This window comes from Ciconia boyciana, chromosome 13 (genome assembly GCF_034638445.1).
Source record: "Ciconia boyciana chromosome 13, ASM3463844v1, whole genome shotgun sequence".
Taxonomy (NCBI): Eukaryota; Metazoa; Chordata; class Aves; order Ciconiiformes; family Ciconiidae; genus Ciconia; species Ciconia boyciana.
Window position 1 is genome coordinate 3,339,164 of NC_132946.1, and position 15,858 is coordinate 3,355,021.

The following is a 15,858-nucleotide window of genomic DNA, read 5'->3' on the forward strand; positions in this document are numbered from 1 at the left end:
CTGACCACCACCAAGCTCTCCGCGCAGGGGGGGATGCCCTGGGCAGCACTGGGTGATCCTTGGGCATGCCACCACAGCTGCAGGGTCGCTTCAGCCCTTATCACAGGAAAGGAGACAAAACAGAGCTGACACAAGAGAACCAGTATACACAGGGAAGGTTTATTCTCATCACTGACACCTGGGAAGTGGTTTAGAGGAACAAACTTAAGTAATCTTCAGACTGGGAGGAAAAGCACAGGGGTTTTTTTTTTTTCCCCTCCCATAAAGAAGATGAGAGCTGTAAAGAAAACTAAACCACAACAGCTGCTCACATTGAAGTCCACAGGATTTCTCCATCTCCACCAGTGTGCAAAAACAGCTCTTTCCATTAAATATAAGAATATATTCCTTTGCCCTGGGACTACAGCCAGAACCAAAGCCTACTAGCAGCCACTCAAAGGAAAAAAAAAAAACACACACCCAAACAAAACATACCTTCTTAATAAAAAGCATAAACCACTTCAGTTCTTGCAAGCACTCTGCTCAGAGCATCATTACTGTCCTACTTTCCTGCCCTGTACCATGGGGCTCAGGGGGGGAACAGGACCTCAAGACAGCAGCAACACATGTGAAAAGGTCACTGGACAGACTGGAAGGGGACGCCGTGGTTCGCTGCAGAGCAGCGAGTACCCGCAGATGGATGCTGGCAGCGACCCACCCATCAGGGAGGGGACGCACAGCCCTGCTGCAGCCTCCACCGAGGGACCGATAGCAGGAGCCTCCCAGGAGTCAGCAGCTCTCTTCCTGCCACTGCCTTTTTCAGGACACCTTCCAGCAAAACACCGCGGGGGACAAGGGCCACGCAGCCCCGGCGCTGATACTTCCTCCGGGCAGAGCCAATACTGGAGAATGAAGAGGTAAGGCTGAGCTCGCCCCTTTTGGCAGCTGAAAGGGTTTCCAAAGAATAAACCCACAGCCCTGTTTGCTATGGCTGTACCTTGAAGTGCCCAGACAACCACGCAGGTCGTCATTTGGGCAACATCCTGCAGACGGATGAGGCTCCTACCCTGTCCCAAAAGCTGGCTGAGGGCATGGCACAGTAAGACCAAGTGTCCAAGTGTCCACTGCACCCCGTGGGGTCTGCAGGACACAGCAGCAGCAAGGAACTGCTCCCCTCCAGCTCCAGCTGGTCTCGGAGCACAAGGGAAGCCCAAGAGCTGTGACAGCAGGCTGGGACAGGCAGAGGACACTGGGAACCAGAGACCAAACATGCTTCACATCGGCTCCCAGTGCCCAGCAGATGGGACTCACCTGTAGGTACTGGAGGTGTGGGCTGCACTCACCCCAGGTTCGGCAGAGCCTCCCAGACAAAGGCTCCTCACCCCAACACCCACCTCTTCTCAGGCACGTTTTATTCAGATAGGAAATTTTTTTTTTTTCTCATAAAGTGCAAGAACTTTGCCTCTTACTGACTAGTCAACTAGAAGCATCGCAACCCTCACAGCGAGGAGCAGCAGATGGGTGAGGAACACCCTACATTTGGGAGCTCCTGATGCACCGGTCATTTCTCCTTCAGCAGGAGCTCCGGCTCAGATATGGCTCTGTAGAGCATGAAGCCCATCTCATCGATTTCCTCTTCCAACAGCTCGCAGAAGAGGTTGATTTTGTGGTTGAAATAGGAAGGCAGGACCCCTTTCTCCAGGTAGCCTACCAGCTCCTCAAGCACCTGCTGGAACCTGTCAGCAAGGCTTTCTTCTGCCCAGTCCGAACTGGTGGCACTGAGGTGAAGGACAACGTGGGTCAAGGGGCTGCCGCTCAGTTTGTGCAGGGCAGGATGGCTCTTGCAGACGCCGTTCAGGATGCGGAGGCAGTGCTGCCGAGCCCCGGAGTCGCCAGCATCCAGCTCCTTCACCTTCGAGACCTCTGCCCTGTAAAAGCTCTCAAGCCAGAGGTTTTCCACCAGTCCTTCAGGAGGAGCAGCCAGAAGAACCTTGTGCTCCATTTCCACCACCGGGAAGAGGGTGATGCTCAGCTCGACCTGACTGTGTTTGACTTCCAGCTTCAGCTCCTGGGAGGCCACGACCGGGTGGATGACGCTCCCCAGCAGGCTGCCTATGGCAGGCCAGTTGATGGAGGCCACCAGCATCTTGTGGAGGGTCTCATTGAGCGCATTGGAAGAGAGGTACCGGCCCACGATGAACCTGTCCCAGGAGCTGCACCCACGAGGGAAATACTCCAGATCAGTCCTCTTGATCATCCAGTACCGGGGGTTCCTCACCACGGTGTCCTCTCCCGGGATGAGGCTCCAGAGCGTGGCATCAAGGACCACCGGCAGCATGAGGTGGACATGGTCAGCTGCCAGAGCCCCGAGGCCGTCAAGCAGGGGACCGCTGAGGAAGAGGCTGCCGAAGGGCAGTTCCGGGCACTTGCTCCGCAGGAAGTTCTGCAGTTGGGCGCAGATGCTCCTGGCCAGCTGCGGGGCGAGGGACGCTTGCGCCTCAGGCACGGCCAGCTGGCTGCTGTAGTGCGAGAGGAGCTTCTCCTGCAGTGTGAGGCAGCGCGGAGGGCTGGATTCAACCCGAGGAGTCTCCGGAGGGGCAGAGCAGACCCTGGGCTCTGTGAGAAGGGGATGGGGCAGAGGGAAGGGAGAAGTCACAGCTCTGAGCAGATCATCCGCAATCTACAGCGGCAGCTTCTCCTGCCGCAGCCGAGGGGGAGGCGCGAGCTGGGTGCCCAGCTCTCAGCCCACCTCTCTGGACGCGAGGCTGACCTTGCCAAGAGGGCCACCACCAACTCCTGTGACGTTCACAGTGCTTCTCAGCCAAGGCAGAGCTCAAACTAACCTCAAAACCCAACAGCGCCTGGCCTTACCCCCCAGCTAGAGATGGGTAAAGCAGGCTAAGCACTGGCAGCCGGGCAAGGGACTCACTGCCAGGGTCCCTACAAGTCTCAGCCCCACTGAGACTGCTCGGGCAGATCCAGCCTGCCCGATCACTCGAGTCCTGCAAACAGTCCTGCTCCGGGTCCGGTATCTCAGAACCTGCCCTGCACCGAGCTGGGCTGCTTTCCCGCTTCGAAAAACGCTGTCTTTGTAGGCAGCTGGACAAGGCAGCCTTTGTCTGCGGCAGCTCCCGAGCGCACCTTCCTCTAGACAGAGCTGACCCAGAAAACGAGCACAGCAGACACCTCTGCAGAGGAAACAAAGCCCCGACAGCCTCCACCATGCCGCGGTGGCCAAGGCATCCAGGCCTGTATCGAAGGTGCTGTTACAGCAGGCATTGCCTAAAAAGGGGCCGTGGCTCGGGAGCCTCCCAGGAGGGCAGGCTCAATTGGGTCGGCTTTCCGGTCACCGAGCTAAAAATAACGCGGAGCTCCCAGACTGCCGGGAAAAACGGTGCAGCCGGCCCGGAGCACACCAAGGTGATCTTCCCGGCCACGGCAGGAGCCGGCACGTACACTGTGAGCCTCACCTGGGGCCGGCGGCCGAGCCGGAGAGAGCAGAGGCTCGCTGAGGTCTTCCCTTCTCTGCTTCTTGGGCGGCTTTGGTGTCGCCTTGATCAAGGCCAAGTCCTGCCAGCTCTCCTCCAGGGTCTTCTGCTCAGCTTTGGGATCGCCTTCATCACGAGGGCTGGTGGCTCGGTCTATCAGCTGGAGGGAAGGAAAACCAGCGTGGACAAGTTATTATCTCGGTACCATTTCGCTGTGGTCACATCCTGAACTAAGGGGGACAACAGCCCCTCTGGTACACACACAGGGAGATGCAGCCCCACGCAGCGCTTCTACTAGCAAAAATATGCAGTTCAGGGGGCCACAAAGGTGCACGCTTTCTTCCTGCAGATTTTAAGTGGAAAACAGTCGGGTGTCCCAATGTGAATTAAGCCCAAGGTGAATTTCTGGATGGGATGCTGTATCCCGAATGCGTGCTGTTCTGGGCAAACGGGGTGCGGGGCTGCACGTGCCCCCAGAAGGAAGGAGCGGGAAGCTCCATGCCCACGGCGCTGCCGCCAGCACCGGCGGCATTTCTGCCAGACTCGAGGGACCAGCTCCACAGCTCGGGAGCAGCCAGCGAGGTTCCCTCGCCACAGCCGGGGAGCAAAGCGGCTCTCCTCCACGGGTCGGCCGGCCGCTCCCATCCTCCGAGCCCCGACAGCGGCCGCGCCGGCCTTACCCGCTTGACGGCCAGCGTGGCGATGGCGAGCACGGCCGCACCGCTGACGCCCAGCACCAGCCTGGCGTTGGCCAACAGGAGGTCGAGGACGCTGCCCAGCCCACTGTCCTCCTGCCGCTTGCCCCGCTGGCGTGTGAACTCGGCCATGGTCGCCCTGCGGAGGGGGAGAGGAGCAGCGGGGTGTCACCCTGGGTGGGGGACCTGCCTCCCCGGGGGACGCCGGGCCGGCAGGATGGGAGTTTTTGGGGAACAGGGGTTTCTGCCGGCCTCGCCGAGCCCTCTCCGCCGCTCCCCTCCACCTCCGGGGCAAAGGCTTCCGCCGCCGCCGCCGCCGGGACTCCTGGGTGCGGCGGAGGAGCAAGGGTCACCCCGGAGAAGGGTCACCCGCTCCTCGCCCGGCCCTGGCGCAACCGCCTCGGGGGGAACCGGCAGCGCGGAGGAAGGGGGGGGGGAGGAGGATACCGCGGCCCGTGCCTCCGGGGGGGCCGGGACGGAGACCCCCGCGCTGCCCAGGGGAGGCGGCCGGGCCGCGGGCACCGCCCGGAGCCGCCTCCGAGCCCCGACCCGCTCAAGGGCAGGACCGGACTCGCACCGGACGCGCCGCGCCCCCGCCCGCACTCACCCGCGCGTGCCGGCGCGCCCCGCAGCCCCCGGCGCGGCCCCAGCCAATAGGGGCGCGGCGCAGCGCGGCCCCGCCCACCCGGGCTCGGAAGCAGAACCCGGCTCCACCCTCCCCCCGACGCAGCGTCACCGCCGGGGCGGGGCCGGGCGGTGAAGGGGGCGTGGTCGGCGGGGCGGGGCAGGGCGGGGCGCGCGGCCGCCGGGTCCCCCCGCCCTTCCGCCGCCAGCACCGCCATGGCGGCCACCGGGGTCCTGCCCTTCGTCCGCGGCGTCGACCTCAGCGGCAACGACTTCAAGGTGCGGGGGGGAACGGGGGGCACCGGGGTACGGGAGGGCAGCCCCGGCCCCTGGCCCCGAGCGCCGGGCGAGCGCGGGCCCGGGCCCCGCAGGGCCCCGTCAGGCCCGGCCCGGCCCCGCAGGCTCAGCTCGGCCACCCCGGGGCTGGGCGATCTCGCCCCCCTGGCCCTGCTGGTGGCCCCAGACCGGGGCTGCTCGTCTAGGGGAGCCTTGGTGCCCGCCCCCATAGGCACTACAGGGCCTGGCGATCCCTGAGCCCCCGGCCCATGGGGCCCCAGAGAGCCAGGTGATGGTGGCCCCCCAGCTCCCAGTCCCGTAGGACTGAGCGATTTCAGCCCCCCCAGCTCCCAATCCCATAGAACTGGGCGGTCTCAGCCCCCCCAGCTCCCAGTCCCATAGGACTGGGTGATCTCAGCCCCCCCAGCTCCCAGTCCCATAGGGCTAGGCGATCCTGGACCCCCAGCTCCCAGTCCCATAGAACTGGGTGATCCCGCTCCCCCCAGCTCCCAGTCCCATAGGACTGGGCGATCTCAGCCCCCAGCTCCCAGTCCCATAGGACTAGGCGATCCTGGACCCCCAGCTCCCAATCCCATAGGACTGGGTGATCTCAGCCCCCCCCCAGCTCCCAATCCCATGGGACTGGGCAATCCCAGCCCCCCAGCTCCCAATCCCATGGGACTGGGTGATCTCAGGCCTCCCCCCAACCTCATCGGGCTGGTCAGGCTGAGGTCCCCAGATCCTCACCCTGTGGGGCAGGCGGTTTTCTCACCCTCCTCCTCCTCGCAGGGCGGCTACTTCCCGGAGCACGTGAAGGCGATGACCAGCCTGCGCTGGCTGAAGCTGAACCGCACGGGGCTCTGCTACCTGCCCGAGGAGCTCGCCGCCCTCCAGAAGCTGGTGAGCGGCACGTTTTGGGGAGGGAATGGGGCTCGACGGCTCCCACTGGGGCTGTGGGGTCAGACAGGGCCCTGCGCAGCGGTGCCGAGAGCCTGGTGCCTGCCAGCCTCGTGGCTCATCGGCGGATGCTCTGGTGTCTAATAATAGGGCTGAGCTACAACGTGCGGTTGAAATTGGATGCAGGAGCTGTTAGGAGTGGGGTTGAGACAGACTTGTACTCAGTTTCACCTTGTTTTCCTAGCAAACCAGACTAAAAACCATGCTTATATCCTCTGCCCTTTAATAGAAGGGAAGGGTGAAGGTTTAGTATGGGGAGGATTAAGGCTTTGGGGCTTTTTTTTCCCCCCTCCTTTGCTAAAAGCTATAAAGAGCAGTAGCTGACAGCTGCCTGGCTTTGTTTTTTGGGTGGCTCGAGTTTTGTGCGCGACCAGGCCCTTGGCAGAGTCCGTGGCTAAGCTTTGCTTTGGCGGTGTCCTGCAGCACATTACGGACATCGTTAAATCGGTGTCAGCCAAACACAACACGCTGCCAAAAGTCCTCGTCACCGTGCCGGGTGTGCCCTGCTCAGGCACAGCAAGCGGGGAAGCCCTCCGTGCTGCTCGGAGCTCCGTTCCCGCCAGTCCCGCCAGATGCTGGGGGGCCACGGCTAGATTTAAAACCTGGCGTCTCGCCCACAGTCTGCCAATTCCTCATTTTCCTGAGCAGGTAACAGCTGGGCTGGTGATACCCAGAGGAAATACAAAATTTCCCCTGGGCCCTGCTCCAACCTTGCCGGTCCCCACGTGTCTGCCCGTTTCCAGATCACCCAGTGAGAAGCATTTCCAAGGACTGGGGTCTGTTTGCTCGGGGACTGTGTGGGACTGCCGCGAGCCAACTCGGTAGCAGCCCAGAGCACCCCGAACCCTGCAGCAGGGCTGGGGTGTCTCAGCCAGGTCCGCCCCAAGGGTGCAGAAGCAGCGTGGGCACGCTGGGGCCAACCAACCAGTTTGAGACTGGGAGCCTCCCAGCAGCCTTGTGTGGGTCAGGGCCGAGCTCACCCCATACATCCACAAGCCCCCTACTCTCCTGGGATCGAGGAGCGCCCACGTCGGTGCAGGGGCCCGACCGCTGCCCCACGCAGCCCCGGCTCCTCTCTCTGCTCACTGGGGCTTCCCTGCAGGAACACCTCTCCGTGAGTCACAACAGCCTCACCACGCTGCACGGCGAGCTCTCCGGCCTGCCCTGCCTCCGGGTAAGTGTCCCCCTCGCGTGTCCCACCCGCATCAGGGCTGGTGTCTCCAGGCACCTCTTGGCTGGCCCCTGGCTTTGGGGGTACACAAGGATCGTCGCTGGCCACCCTGGGGGGCTCAGCAGGCGTAGAGCCGGCAGGTGGCTGCACTCGTGCCTCTCTCTCCCCTTTCAAGGCGATTGTGGCTCGTGCAAACAGCCTGAAGAACTCGGGAGTCCCCGACGATATCTTCCAGCTGGATGACCTCTCAGTGCTGGTAGGTGCAGAGTCTCCTTGGCTAATGCGAGAGCCAGCTCAGACTCCTGGGTCCCGCTCCCACGCCTCGGTGGCCCCTCATGCCCCTTGGGGAGCATGGCGGGGCTGAGGAGCGTCCAGGGGAAAGGTGCAGGGAGGAAATCGGGACTCAGCGCTGCCCAGCTCCCTTTGACTTTCGGGTGCCCAGGCCATAACTGGCTTCCTTGCAAGAAGAACTCCCATGGCCTTTCAGTGACGGTCCTTCTGACCCCGTGTCTGGTCACCGAGGAAGCTGGCTGCGGGCAGGATAACCCTGTGGCAATGCCTTCTTTAAAGGCTGGTGCCATGGCTGGGTTCCCCGCATGCTCGTCCAGCTCCTGCTGCTGGGCGCCGATCCGTGGGGCAAGATCTGGTGTGGCTGTAGGCAGGCCGTGCCCCCGAAGATGCCCCTCGGACCTCCGGTTTGGGTGGTGGTTGCTGGATGCAGGCCAGAGGGTGATGCCTGCTTTGCTCTCCCGTTTGCCCCAGGACCTGAGCTACAACCAGCTCACGGAGTGTCCGCGGGAGCTGGAGAACGCCAAGAACATGCTGGTCCTCAACCTTGGCCACAACAGGTGGGTCTGGGCCAGGCCAGCCGTCTCCCCCTGGCCACGGCCACCTCCATCCGTCACCTCCTTCACTCTGGGTCTCGCTCTCTGCCCCGCTCCGGGAGGGAGAGGTTCTGCGTAGCCCTGAAGATCCCCATATCCCCGCAGTATCGAGACCATCCCCAACCAGCTCTTCATCAACCTGACGGACCTGCTCTACCTCGACCTGAGCAACAACAAGCTGGAGAGCCTCCCACCACAGATGAGACGCCTGGTCCACCTCCAGACCCTCATCCTCAACAACAACCCCCTCCTGCACGCGCAGCTCCGGTAAGACCCCATTTTCCGGGCTGGATCCCACAATGCCGGGGCTGTGCCGGGTGCCTGCCCCAGCCCTGACGCCTTCCCTGCCCCGTGGTTCTCCACGGCCCGCAGGCAGCTCCCGGCGATGACAGCCCTGCAGACCCTCCACCTCAGGAACACCCAGCGCACGCAGAGCAACCTGCCCACCAGCCTCGAGGGGCTGGTGAACCTGGCAGGTAGGACCGGGACACCCAGCCCCACGGCGCACGGGGCACATCCAGGGGCTCTCTCGGCCCTGGCGTGGGTCCAGCTGGCGGCGTTCACCCCGTTGTCTTCCCCCAGATGTGGACCTGTCCTGCAATGACCTCAGCCGCGTCCCCGAGTGCCTCTACACCCTGGGCAGCCTGCGGCGCCTCAACCTCAGCAGCAACCAGATCGCGGAGCTGTCCCTCTGCATTGACCAGTGGACCCAGCTGGAGACCCTCAACCTGTCCCGCAACCAGCTCACCTCCTTGCCTGTACGTCCCTGCCCGTGCGTGGCATCCCTGCCCGTGCCTCCATGCCGCTGGGTTCTCCCTCACCCCGCCATCTCCTCCTTCCCCAGTCGGCCATCTGCAAGCTGACCAAGCTGAAGAAGATGTACCTGAACTCCAACAAGCTCGACTTTGACGGGATCCCCTCAGGCATCGGCAAGCTCGCCAATCTCGAGGAGTTCATGGCGGCCAACAACAACCTGGAGCTCATCCCCGAGAGCCTGTGCAGGTAGGGGACAGCCCGCAGCCGGATCTGCTCTGTCCCCCAGAGGAGACGTGGAGGCTGTGTGGTGATACGAGGTCTCCGAGTGTCCCCGAAGGACGTGCCCCTGGCCTGGCCCTCCACCAGCATCTCTGTGACCCACAGGTGCTCCAAGCTGAGGAAGCTGGTGCTGAACAAGAACCGCCTGGTGACGCTGCCGGAGGCCATCCACTTCCTGACGGATGTGGAGGTGAGAGCCCAACACCCCCTCCACCTCGGGCTGGGTCCACCACAGCCCCAGCGTGTCCCTGGGATCCCAGGGCTGTAGGATGGGATGGGGTGAGGTGAGGACAGGGGGTCTTGGGGCCAATCCATGCAGCCTGGCACACAGTTCCGCCCAGGCAGGCGGTGGACTCAGAGCTCCCTCCACATCCCCTCACCTCACCAAAGCCCAGGGTGCTCCGGAGGTCTCCTGTCCCACCCCACATCCTCAGTGTCCCCGTGAGCCCGTGCTTCAGAGCAGTGAGGTCTCCTGTCCCCTCCTGGGCAGATCCTGGACGTGCGCGAGAACCCCAACCTGGTGATGCCCCCAAAGCCAGTGGATCGGACGTCGGAGTGGTACAACATCGACTTCTCCCTGCAGAACCAGCTCCGCCTGGCCGGAGCCTCCCCGGCCACCGTCGCGGCCGCCGCAGCAGGTGAGCCTGCAGGGACCTGAGGGACAGCCCCTGCCTCGGGCAGCACGCTGGGAGAGGCTGGGAAACGAGCCGTGCCCCACACGAGGCATGGGTGTCCTGGCTGCCTCTCACCCCGTCCCCGTGTCCCCAGGGAGCAGCACCAAGGACCCGCTGGCCCGCAAGATGCGGCTCCGGCGGCGCAAGGACTCTGCCCAGGACGACCAGGCCAAGCAGGTGCTGAAGGGGATGTCGGACGTGGCCCAGGAGAAGAACAAGAAGATAGAGGTAGGGTCTGGGGTGGGAGAGGGTCCCCGAGCAGCAGCACGGTGCCTCTGGCCCACCCGGGTGCTGGCTGGGGCCCAGTTGCCGCCAGCTCGGTGACCCATCCCCGTCCCCGCAGGAGAGTGGGGAGGCGAAGGCGCCGGACCTGAAGACGCGCCGCTGGGACCAGGGCCTGGAGAAGCCGCAGCTGGACTACTCGGAGTTCTTCAGCGAGGACGTGGGGCAGCTGCCCGGCCTGTGTGTCTGGCAGATCGAGAACTTCGTGCCCACGCTGGTGGATGAGGCTTTCCACGGCAAGTTCTACGAGGCCGACTGCTACATCGTGCTCAAGGTACCCGGGGAGGACCGAGGGTCCCCCATGTCCCCAACCCAGGGCTATGGCCGTACCATCTCACACCCCGTCCCTCCCCAGACCTTCCTGGATGAGAACGGCTCCCTCAACTGGGAGATCTACTACTGGATCGGGCAGGAGGCCACACTGGACAAGAAAGCCTGCTCTGCCATCCATGCCGTCAACCTCCGCAACTACCTGGGGGCTGAGTGCCGCAGCATCCGGGAGGAGATGGGGGATGAGAGCGACGAGTTCCTCCAGGTGAGGCCGACTCCCGGCCCCCCCATAGCCCCCAGCCCTGCCTCTCCCACCCTCACCCCCTCCCTGCCCCCAGGTCTTTGACAACGACATCTCCTACATCGAGGGTGGCACGGCCAGCGGCTTCTTCACCGTCGAGGACACGCAATACGTCACCAGGTACCGCTGGGGCCAGGGGCTGGGGGGACGCGTGGGGCAGGCGGTGCCCCATGTCCCACCGTGGCTGTCTCTCCCCCAGGTTGTACCGTGTCTATGGGAAGAAGAACGTCAAGCTGGAGCCGGTGGCACTGAAAGGGACATCGCTGGACCCCCGGTGAGCAGGGGGAGCGGTGAGGGGACACAAGGTCCCTGCGGAGGGACAGGGTGCTGGCAGGGTCCACCCAAGACGCCGTAGCTGCAGCGCTGGGGTGAAAATCAGTTGTGCCAGCACCTTTCTACAAGGATGTGGGTCCAAACCCCGCTTAGCAGCCCCAGCGGCTGCAGTGCCCTGCTCCACAAGGACCCCCAGGGTGGGGAGGACACTTGGCACACCCCGCTCTCTCCTGACTGTCCTCTCACCTCTGTATCCACCAGGTTCGTCTTCCTCCTGGACCACGGCCTCAACCTTTTTGTGTGGCGCGGGAGCCAGGCCACGCTGAGCGGCACCACCAAGGCCAGGTAGGGCTGGTCGGGGGGCTGGGGGTGCAGGGAGCCCACCTGCCACCTCACCCGCTCCCGCTGCAGGCTCTTCGCCGAGAAGATCAACAAGAACGAGCGGAAGGGCAAGGCGGAGATCACGCTGCTCGCCCAGGGCCAGGAGACCCCCGACTTCTGGGAGGTGCTGGGGGGACAGCCCGAGGAGATCCGGCCCTGCGTCCCCGATGACTTCCAGCCCCACAAGCCCAAGCTGTACAAGGTGGGCAGCTGCCATGCGGGGGGCCGTTGGCGCTGCCGGGGCCCTGCAGCCCCTCCTCACCCGTGTCCCTGTCCCCTCCGCAGGTTGGCCTGGGCCTGGGCTACCTGGAGCTGCCCCAGATCAACTACAAGCTCTCGGTGGAGCACAAGAAGAGGCTGAAGGCTGATCTGGTGCCGGAGATGCGCCTGGTAGGATGGAGCAGGGAGGTTCTCCCAGCCTGACCAGTAAGACTGGTTTCATGCCCCCTCTGCCTGCAGCTGTGCCCTGGGAGAGGCAGGTTCGGCCAGTGGGGCCCGGGTGGGGGATAGCCAGCTCTTCCTGGCCATCTTTCGGGAGCGGGCAGGGTGTTTTCCAGCCAGGAGAGCCCACGGGTGCCTGACCCCCTTTTTTCCCTGGGGTGCCCGCAGCTGCAGAGCCTGCTGGACACCAAGAGCGTGTACATCCTGGACTGCTGGTCCGACGTCTTCATCTGGATCGGGAGGAAGTCGCCGCGGCTGGTGCGGGCGGCGGCGCTGAAGCTGAGCCAGGAGCTGTGCGGCATGCTGCACCGGCCCAAGCACGCCATGGTCACCAGGAACCTGGAGGGCACCGAGTGCCAGGTAGGGCAGCCCACATGCCGCGAATGGGCACAGACCCCTGGGCAGCGGTGCTGGGGAGGGAGACGGGGGCACAGACCCCTTGGATGGGGTGCTGGGTGCTAGGGAGGGTGCTGTGGTCCGGAGTGCGTTACCTGCTCCCCGATTTAGGTGTTCAAGTCCAAGTTCAAGAACTGGGACGACGTCCTCCGCGTGGATTACACCCGCAACGCCGAGACGGTGCTGCAGGAGGGCGGCCTCGCCGGCAAGGTCCGCAAGGATGCCGAGAAGAAGGACCAGATGAAGGCCGACCTTACGGCGCTCTTCCTGCCCCGCCAGCCCCCCATGCCCCTGAGCGAGGTAGGGCTGGGGACCGACCCGTGTGTCCCCCTGCAGCGTTGGGCCGGGTGCTGACGGAGGGGCTGGGTGGCCGCTGGCTGACGGAGTGCGTGGGGCTGCAGGCGGAGCAGCTGATGGAGGAGTGGAACGAGGACCTGGACGGCATGGAGGGCTTCGTGCTGGAGGGCAAGAAATTCGCTCGCCTGCCTGAGGAGGAGTTCGGCCACTTCCACACCCACGACTGCTATGTCTTCCTCTGCAGGTGACACCCGGCTCGTCCCCTCTGCGGGGCTGCTGGACCCCCTTGACCACCCATCTCCCTGCCCAGAGCCTCAACCTGCCCCATCTCCCACATCACCCCCTGTTCCTCCCCTCAGGTACTGGGTGCCGGTGGAGTACGAGGAGGAGGAGGAGAAGAAGAAGAAGGGTGAAGGCAAAGGAGAGGAGGAGGGTGAGGAAGAGGAGGAGGAGAAGCAGGCCGAGGAAGACTTCCAGTGCATCGTCTACTTCTGGCAGGGCCGGGAGGCCTCCAACATGGGCTGGCTCACCTTCACCTTCAGCCTCCAGAAGAAGTTCGAGAGTCTCTTCCCTGGCAAACTGGAGGTGACCCCGCTGCCTACTCCTGGGGGGTGACACAGGGTCCCCCAGCTTTGCCTCGCTTCTCCCCCCTCCCCTCTCTGACCCCCAGGCAGGGGATGGCAGCGGAGATGGGGGCTGGCAGGGGGTGCAGCTGGGGCTTGGGGTTGTGTCTGGGGGGTGCCCCTGGCCCTGCTGACACCCACCCCTGGCCAGGTCGTGCGCATGACCCAGCAGCAGGAGAATCCCAAGTTCCTCTCGCACTTCAAGAGGAGGTTTGTCATCCACCGGGGCAAGCGGAAGGACAGGGCCAGCCCGCCCCAGCCCAGCCTCTACCACATCCGCACCAACGGCGGGGCCCTCTGCACCAGGTCAGCCCTCCCGCAGGTTGCTCCGGGCCGGGCAGCACCCATGGGTGCCAGCCTCCTGGCAGGGCACGTGCCAGTGGGCATGGCTGCCTGATCTCTTGCTGACTGTACCTCGTGGGCTTCTTTTCTAGGTGCATCCAGATCAACACGGACGCTGGTCTGCTCAACTCAGAGTTTTGCTTCATCCTCAAGGTACTGCTCATGGCTGAGCACCCTCGGGGATGCTTGGCCACTTGCCCCCCTCCCGGCTTGGGTAGCCCTGACTCTTTGTGCTCCCCCAGGTGCCTTTTGAGAGCACGGACAACCAGGGCATCGTCTACACCTGGGTGGGCCGGGCAGCCGACCCTGATGAGGCCAAGCTGGCCGAGGACATCATGAACCACATGTTTGATGACTCCTACAGCAAGCAGGTGAGCGGGTGGGGGCACAGCGGGGCTTGGTGGCAGCTTACCTGGGTGGCAGTGACCACCAGGGCAGGGGACGGCCACGCTCAGCCCTGTCCCTGCCCTCGCAGGTGATCAATGAGGGAGAGGAGCCCGAAAACTTCTTCTGGGTGGGCATTGGGAGCCAGAAGCCCTACGATGAAGACGCCGACTACATGAAGCACTCCCGGCTCTTCAGGTGGGTCCTGGCCCAGGTGGGGCTGCTCAAGTCTGTGCTGATCCCCTTCCTCCTCCCACAGTGCCCCCAGGCCACGCCAGCCTTTGCCAGGGGCTCAGTCCTCCCAGGCTAGCGAGGAAAAGCACACAGAGGGAAAAGTTCCTCTTCCAAAAGTTCCTTTTCCACAGCAGGAAAAGCTCCTCTCCAACTCTCTGTCCATCCCTGGGCATCAACCGGCTGAAACAGAGCTTCTCCATCCCATCCCTTCCTTCTGCGTGAGCTGAGTCCTAACCAACTCATGTCCCTGGTACTGTCCCCGCAGGTGCTCCAATGAGAAGGGCTATTTCTCCGTGTCAGAGAAGTGCTCTGATTTCTGCCAGGATGACCTGGCTGATGATGACATCATGCTGCTGGACAACGGGCGGGAGGTGAGCCGGGGGCGTGAGGCCGTCCTGCGTCCGGGGCAGGGGCCAGATCTGCCAGTGGCTCTATGGGCTGAGCCCGGCTGCACGTCCTTCCCGCAGGTCTACATGTGGGTGGGCACCCAGACCAGCCAGGTGGAGATCAAGCTGAGCCTCAAGGCGTGCCAGGTAGGGCCTCCCTCCTGCTTGCTGCTGAGGGGGGAGGATTTGGGCTTCATCTGCCCTTGGGGCCCTGATCCTGCCCCGTGCATGGTGGTGCAGAGCTTGCAGCAGCCCCCCCCGGGCTGGGGCATGCCAGCCCTGGAGGTGGGCAAGGGCCGGGGACTCCCACGACTACGCTCTGCCCCAGGTCTACATCCAGCACATGCGCTCCAAGGACCCCACGCGTCCCCGCAAGCTCCGGCTGGTGCGGAAAGGCAACGAGCCCTGGCCCTTCACCCGCTGCTTCCACGCCTGGAGCGTCTTCCGCAAGCCGCCCGCCTAAGGGCCAGGGGCACCCAGCACTCTGGTTACAGACCCCCGTGGCACGGCCAGACCCCCTGGCACCCTGTGCTGCCGCACACGCCTGCTCCCAGCCAAGCTCGACCCTTGGAGCCACTTCTCCCCAAGCCGGGGCCAGTGGGGAACGCTGGGGCTGTCCTCTGTCCCCCCTTCTCCCGGCATGGGGCCCAGCTCAGCCCCTTTCCTTCCTGGGGGGCATACGGGGCGGCGTGGGCCCCTGTTACACCCTGCTTGGGGATGCTGCTGCCCCAAACCAGTGCCGAGCTCCCCCTGCAACTGGGGGCCGGGGGTGTTTCCCAGTTTGGGTGGGAGGATGCTTTGCTAAAGAGCACTGCGGGGGGGGGTGGGTGGGGTGAGGGGCTCTCAACCCTGGGCCTTACAGACAGCCCCGCTGTCCTGGGGGGACAGACCCCCAGCAGGGGCTGGCCATCGGTATCATATCAATAAAGGCTGCACTTCTCACCCCAAGGCCGTGCCAGGCTCTGACTGCACCCATCTTGCTCCCAAGTGGGGTCCCCCCAGCCCTCATCCTGCCCCACCGCAGCTTGGGGGGCTCTGGCACCCACCCGGCTCTCCTGGAGGGGTGGCGGAGGCCAGGACCCCGCAGCCCCAAGGCTCCCTAAACATCTGCAGTTGAGGCAATTGATATTAAATGCTTTATTTTCAATATTAAAAACCAGTATTTTTAATAACTAAACAATGCTAAATTCATCTTACCAAAAAAAAAAAAAAAAAGGATGAGGTGGGGGGGTTTCTACCAGGGACACTACAGCCCCAGCCCCGGCAGGCAGCGACAGAGCCCAGGGCAGCGCTGCCTTGCCCGGCCCCCCCCCAGCCACACACGTACCGCAAGAGAGCCCAGGGGGTCCAAAAACGGCCCCCAGTCCCCAAAAGGAGAGGGGCAGGTACCAGGCTGAGCCCCGGAGCCACGCAGGGACAGCCACGGGGGGGGGGACACACAGAGCCAGCACCACCGCAGCCCCCT

The 15,858-nt window shown here is 63.8% G+C and overlaps 2 protein-coding genes across 4 annotated transcripts; one reads left to right on the forward strand and one right to left on the reverse strand.

The window, feature by feature from the left end:
* Positions 1-140: 140 nt before the first annotated feature.
* On the reverse strand, positions 141-4,816 carry MIEF2 (mitochondrial elongation factor 2). 3 transcript variants are annotated; one of them, XM_072878405.1, is made up of 4 exons: positions 4,770-4,816; positions 4,148-4,301; positions 3,450-3,627; positions 141-2,595 (listed from the first exon to the last, which is right to left on the reverse strand). In XM_072878405.1, exons 2-4 carry the CDS (start codon positions 4,292-4,294, stop codon positions 1,541-1,543), a joined length of 1,380 nt encoding a protein of 459 aa, XP_072734506.1. In that variant the 5' UTR covers positions 4,295-4,301; positions 4,770-4,816; the 3' UTR covers positions 141-1,540. The 3 variants fall into 3 exon arrangements, with proteins under 3 accessions (XP_072734506.1, XP_072734508.1, XP_072734507.1); XM_072878407.1 differs by lacking the exon at positions 4,770-4,816 and adding an exon at positions 4,622-4,754; XM_072878406.1 differs by lacking the exon at positions 4,770-4,816 and adding an exon at positions 4,610-4,754.
* A 113-nt stretch (positions 4,817-4,929) lies between these two features.
* Positions 4,930-15,211, forward strand: FLII (FLII actin remodeling protein). The gene is made up of 30 exons (XM_072878161.1): positions 4,930-5,065; positions 5,852-5,962; positions 7,122-7,193; positions 7,366-7,446; positions 7,953-8,038; positions 8,180-8,341; positions 8,447-8,550; positions 8,657-8,832; positions 8,919-9,076; positions 9,215-9,299; positions 9,600-9,747; positions 9,878-10,011; positions 10,127-10,339; positions 10,421-10,600; positions 10,674-10,756; positions 10,836-10,910; positions 11,171-11,254; positions 11,321-11,492; positions 11,576-11,680; positions 11,900-12,091; positions 12,239-12,427; positions 12,529-12,668; positions 12,784-13,009; positions 13,199-13,353; positions 13,482-13,542; positions 13,632-13,760; positions 13,865-13,971; positions 14,273-14,378; positions 14,475-14,540; positions 14,722-15,211. Exons 1-30 carry the CDS (start codon positions 5,003-5,005, stop codon positions 14,854-14,856), a joined length of 3,798 nt encoding a protein of 1,265 aa, XP_072734262.1. The 5' UTR covers positions 4,930-5,002; the 3' UTR covers positions 14,857-15,211.
* The last annotated feature ends 647 nt before the right edge of the window (positions 15,212-15,858 follow it).

Coding starts and splice junctions, on each gene's coding strand:
- MIEF2 (XM_072878405.1), bottom strand. CDS start 4,294: ATGGCCGAGTTCACACGCCAGCGGGGCAAGCGGCAGGAGGACAGTGGG. Junction 3,628..4,147: donor CCACGCTGGCCGTCAAGCGG/GTAAGGCCGGCG, acceptor CCTTCCCTCCAG/CTGATAGACCGAGCCACCAG. Junction 2,596..3,449: donor GGCTCGGCCGCCGGCCCCAG/GTGAGGCTCACA, acceptor CCCTTCTCACAG/AGCCCAGGGTCTGCTCTGCC.
- FLII (XM_072878161.1), top strand. CDS start 5,003: ATGGCGGCCACCGGGGTCCTGCCCTTCGTCCGCGGCGTCGACCTCAGC. Junction 9,748..9,877: donor CGTCGCGGCCGCCGCAGCAG/GTGAGCCTGCAG, acceptor CCGTGTCCCCAG/GGAGCAGCACCAAGGACCCG. Junction 11,493..11,575: donor ACAAGCCCAAGCTGTACAAG/GTGGGCAGCTGC, acceptor TCCCCTCCGCAG/GTTGGCCTGGGCCTGGGCTA.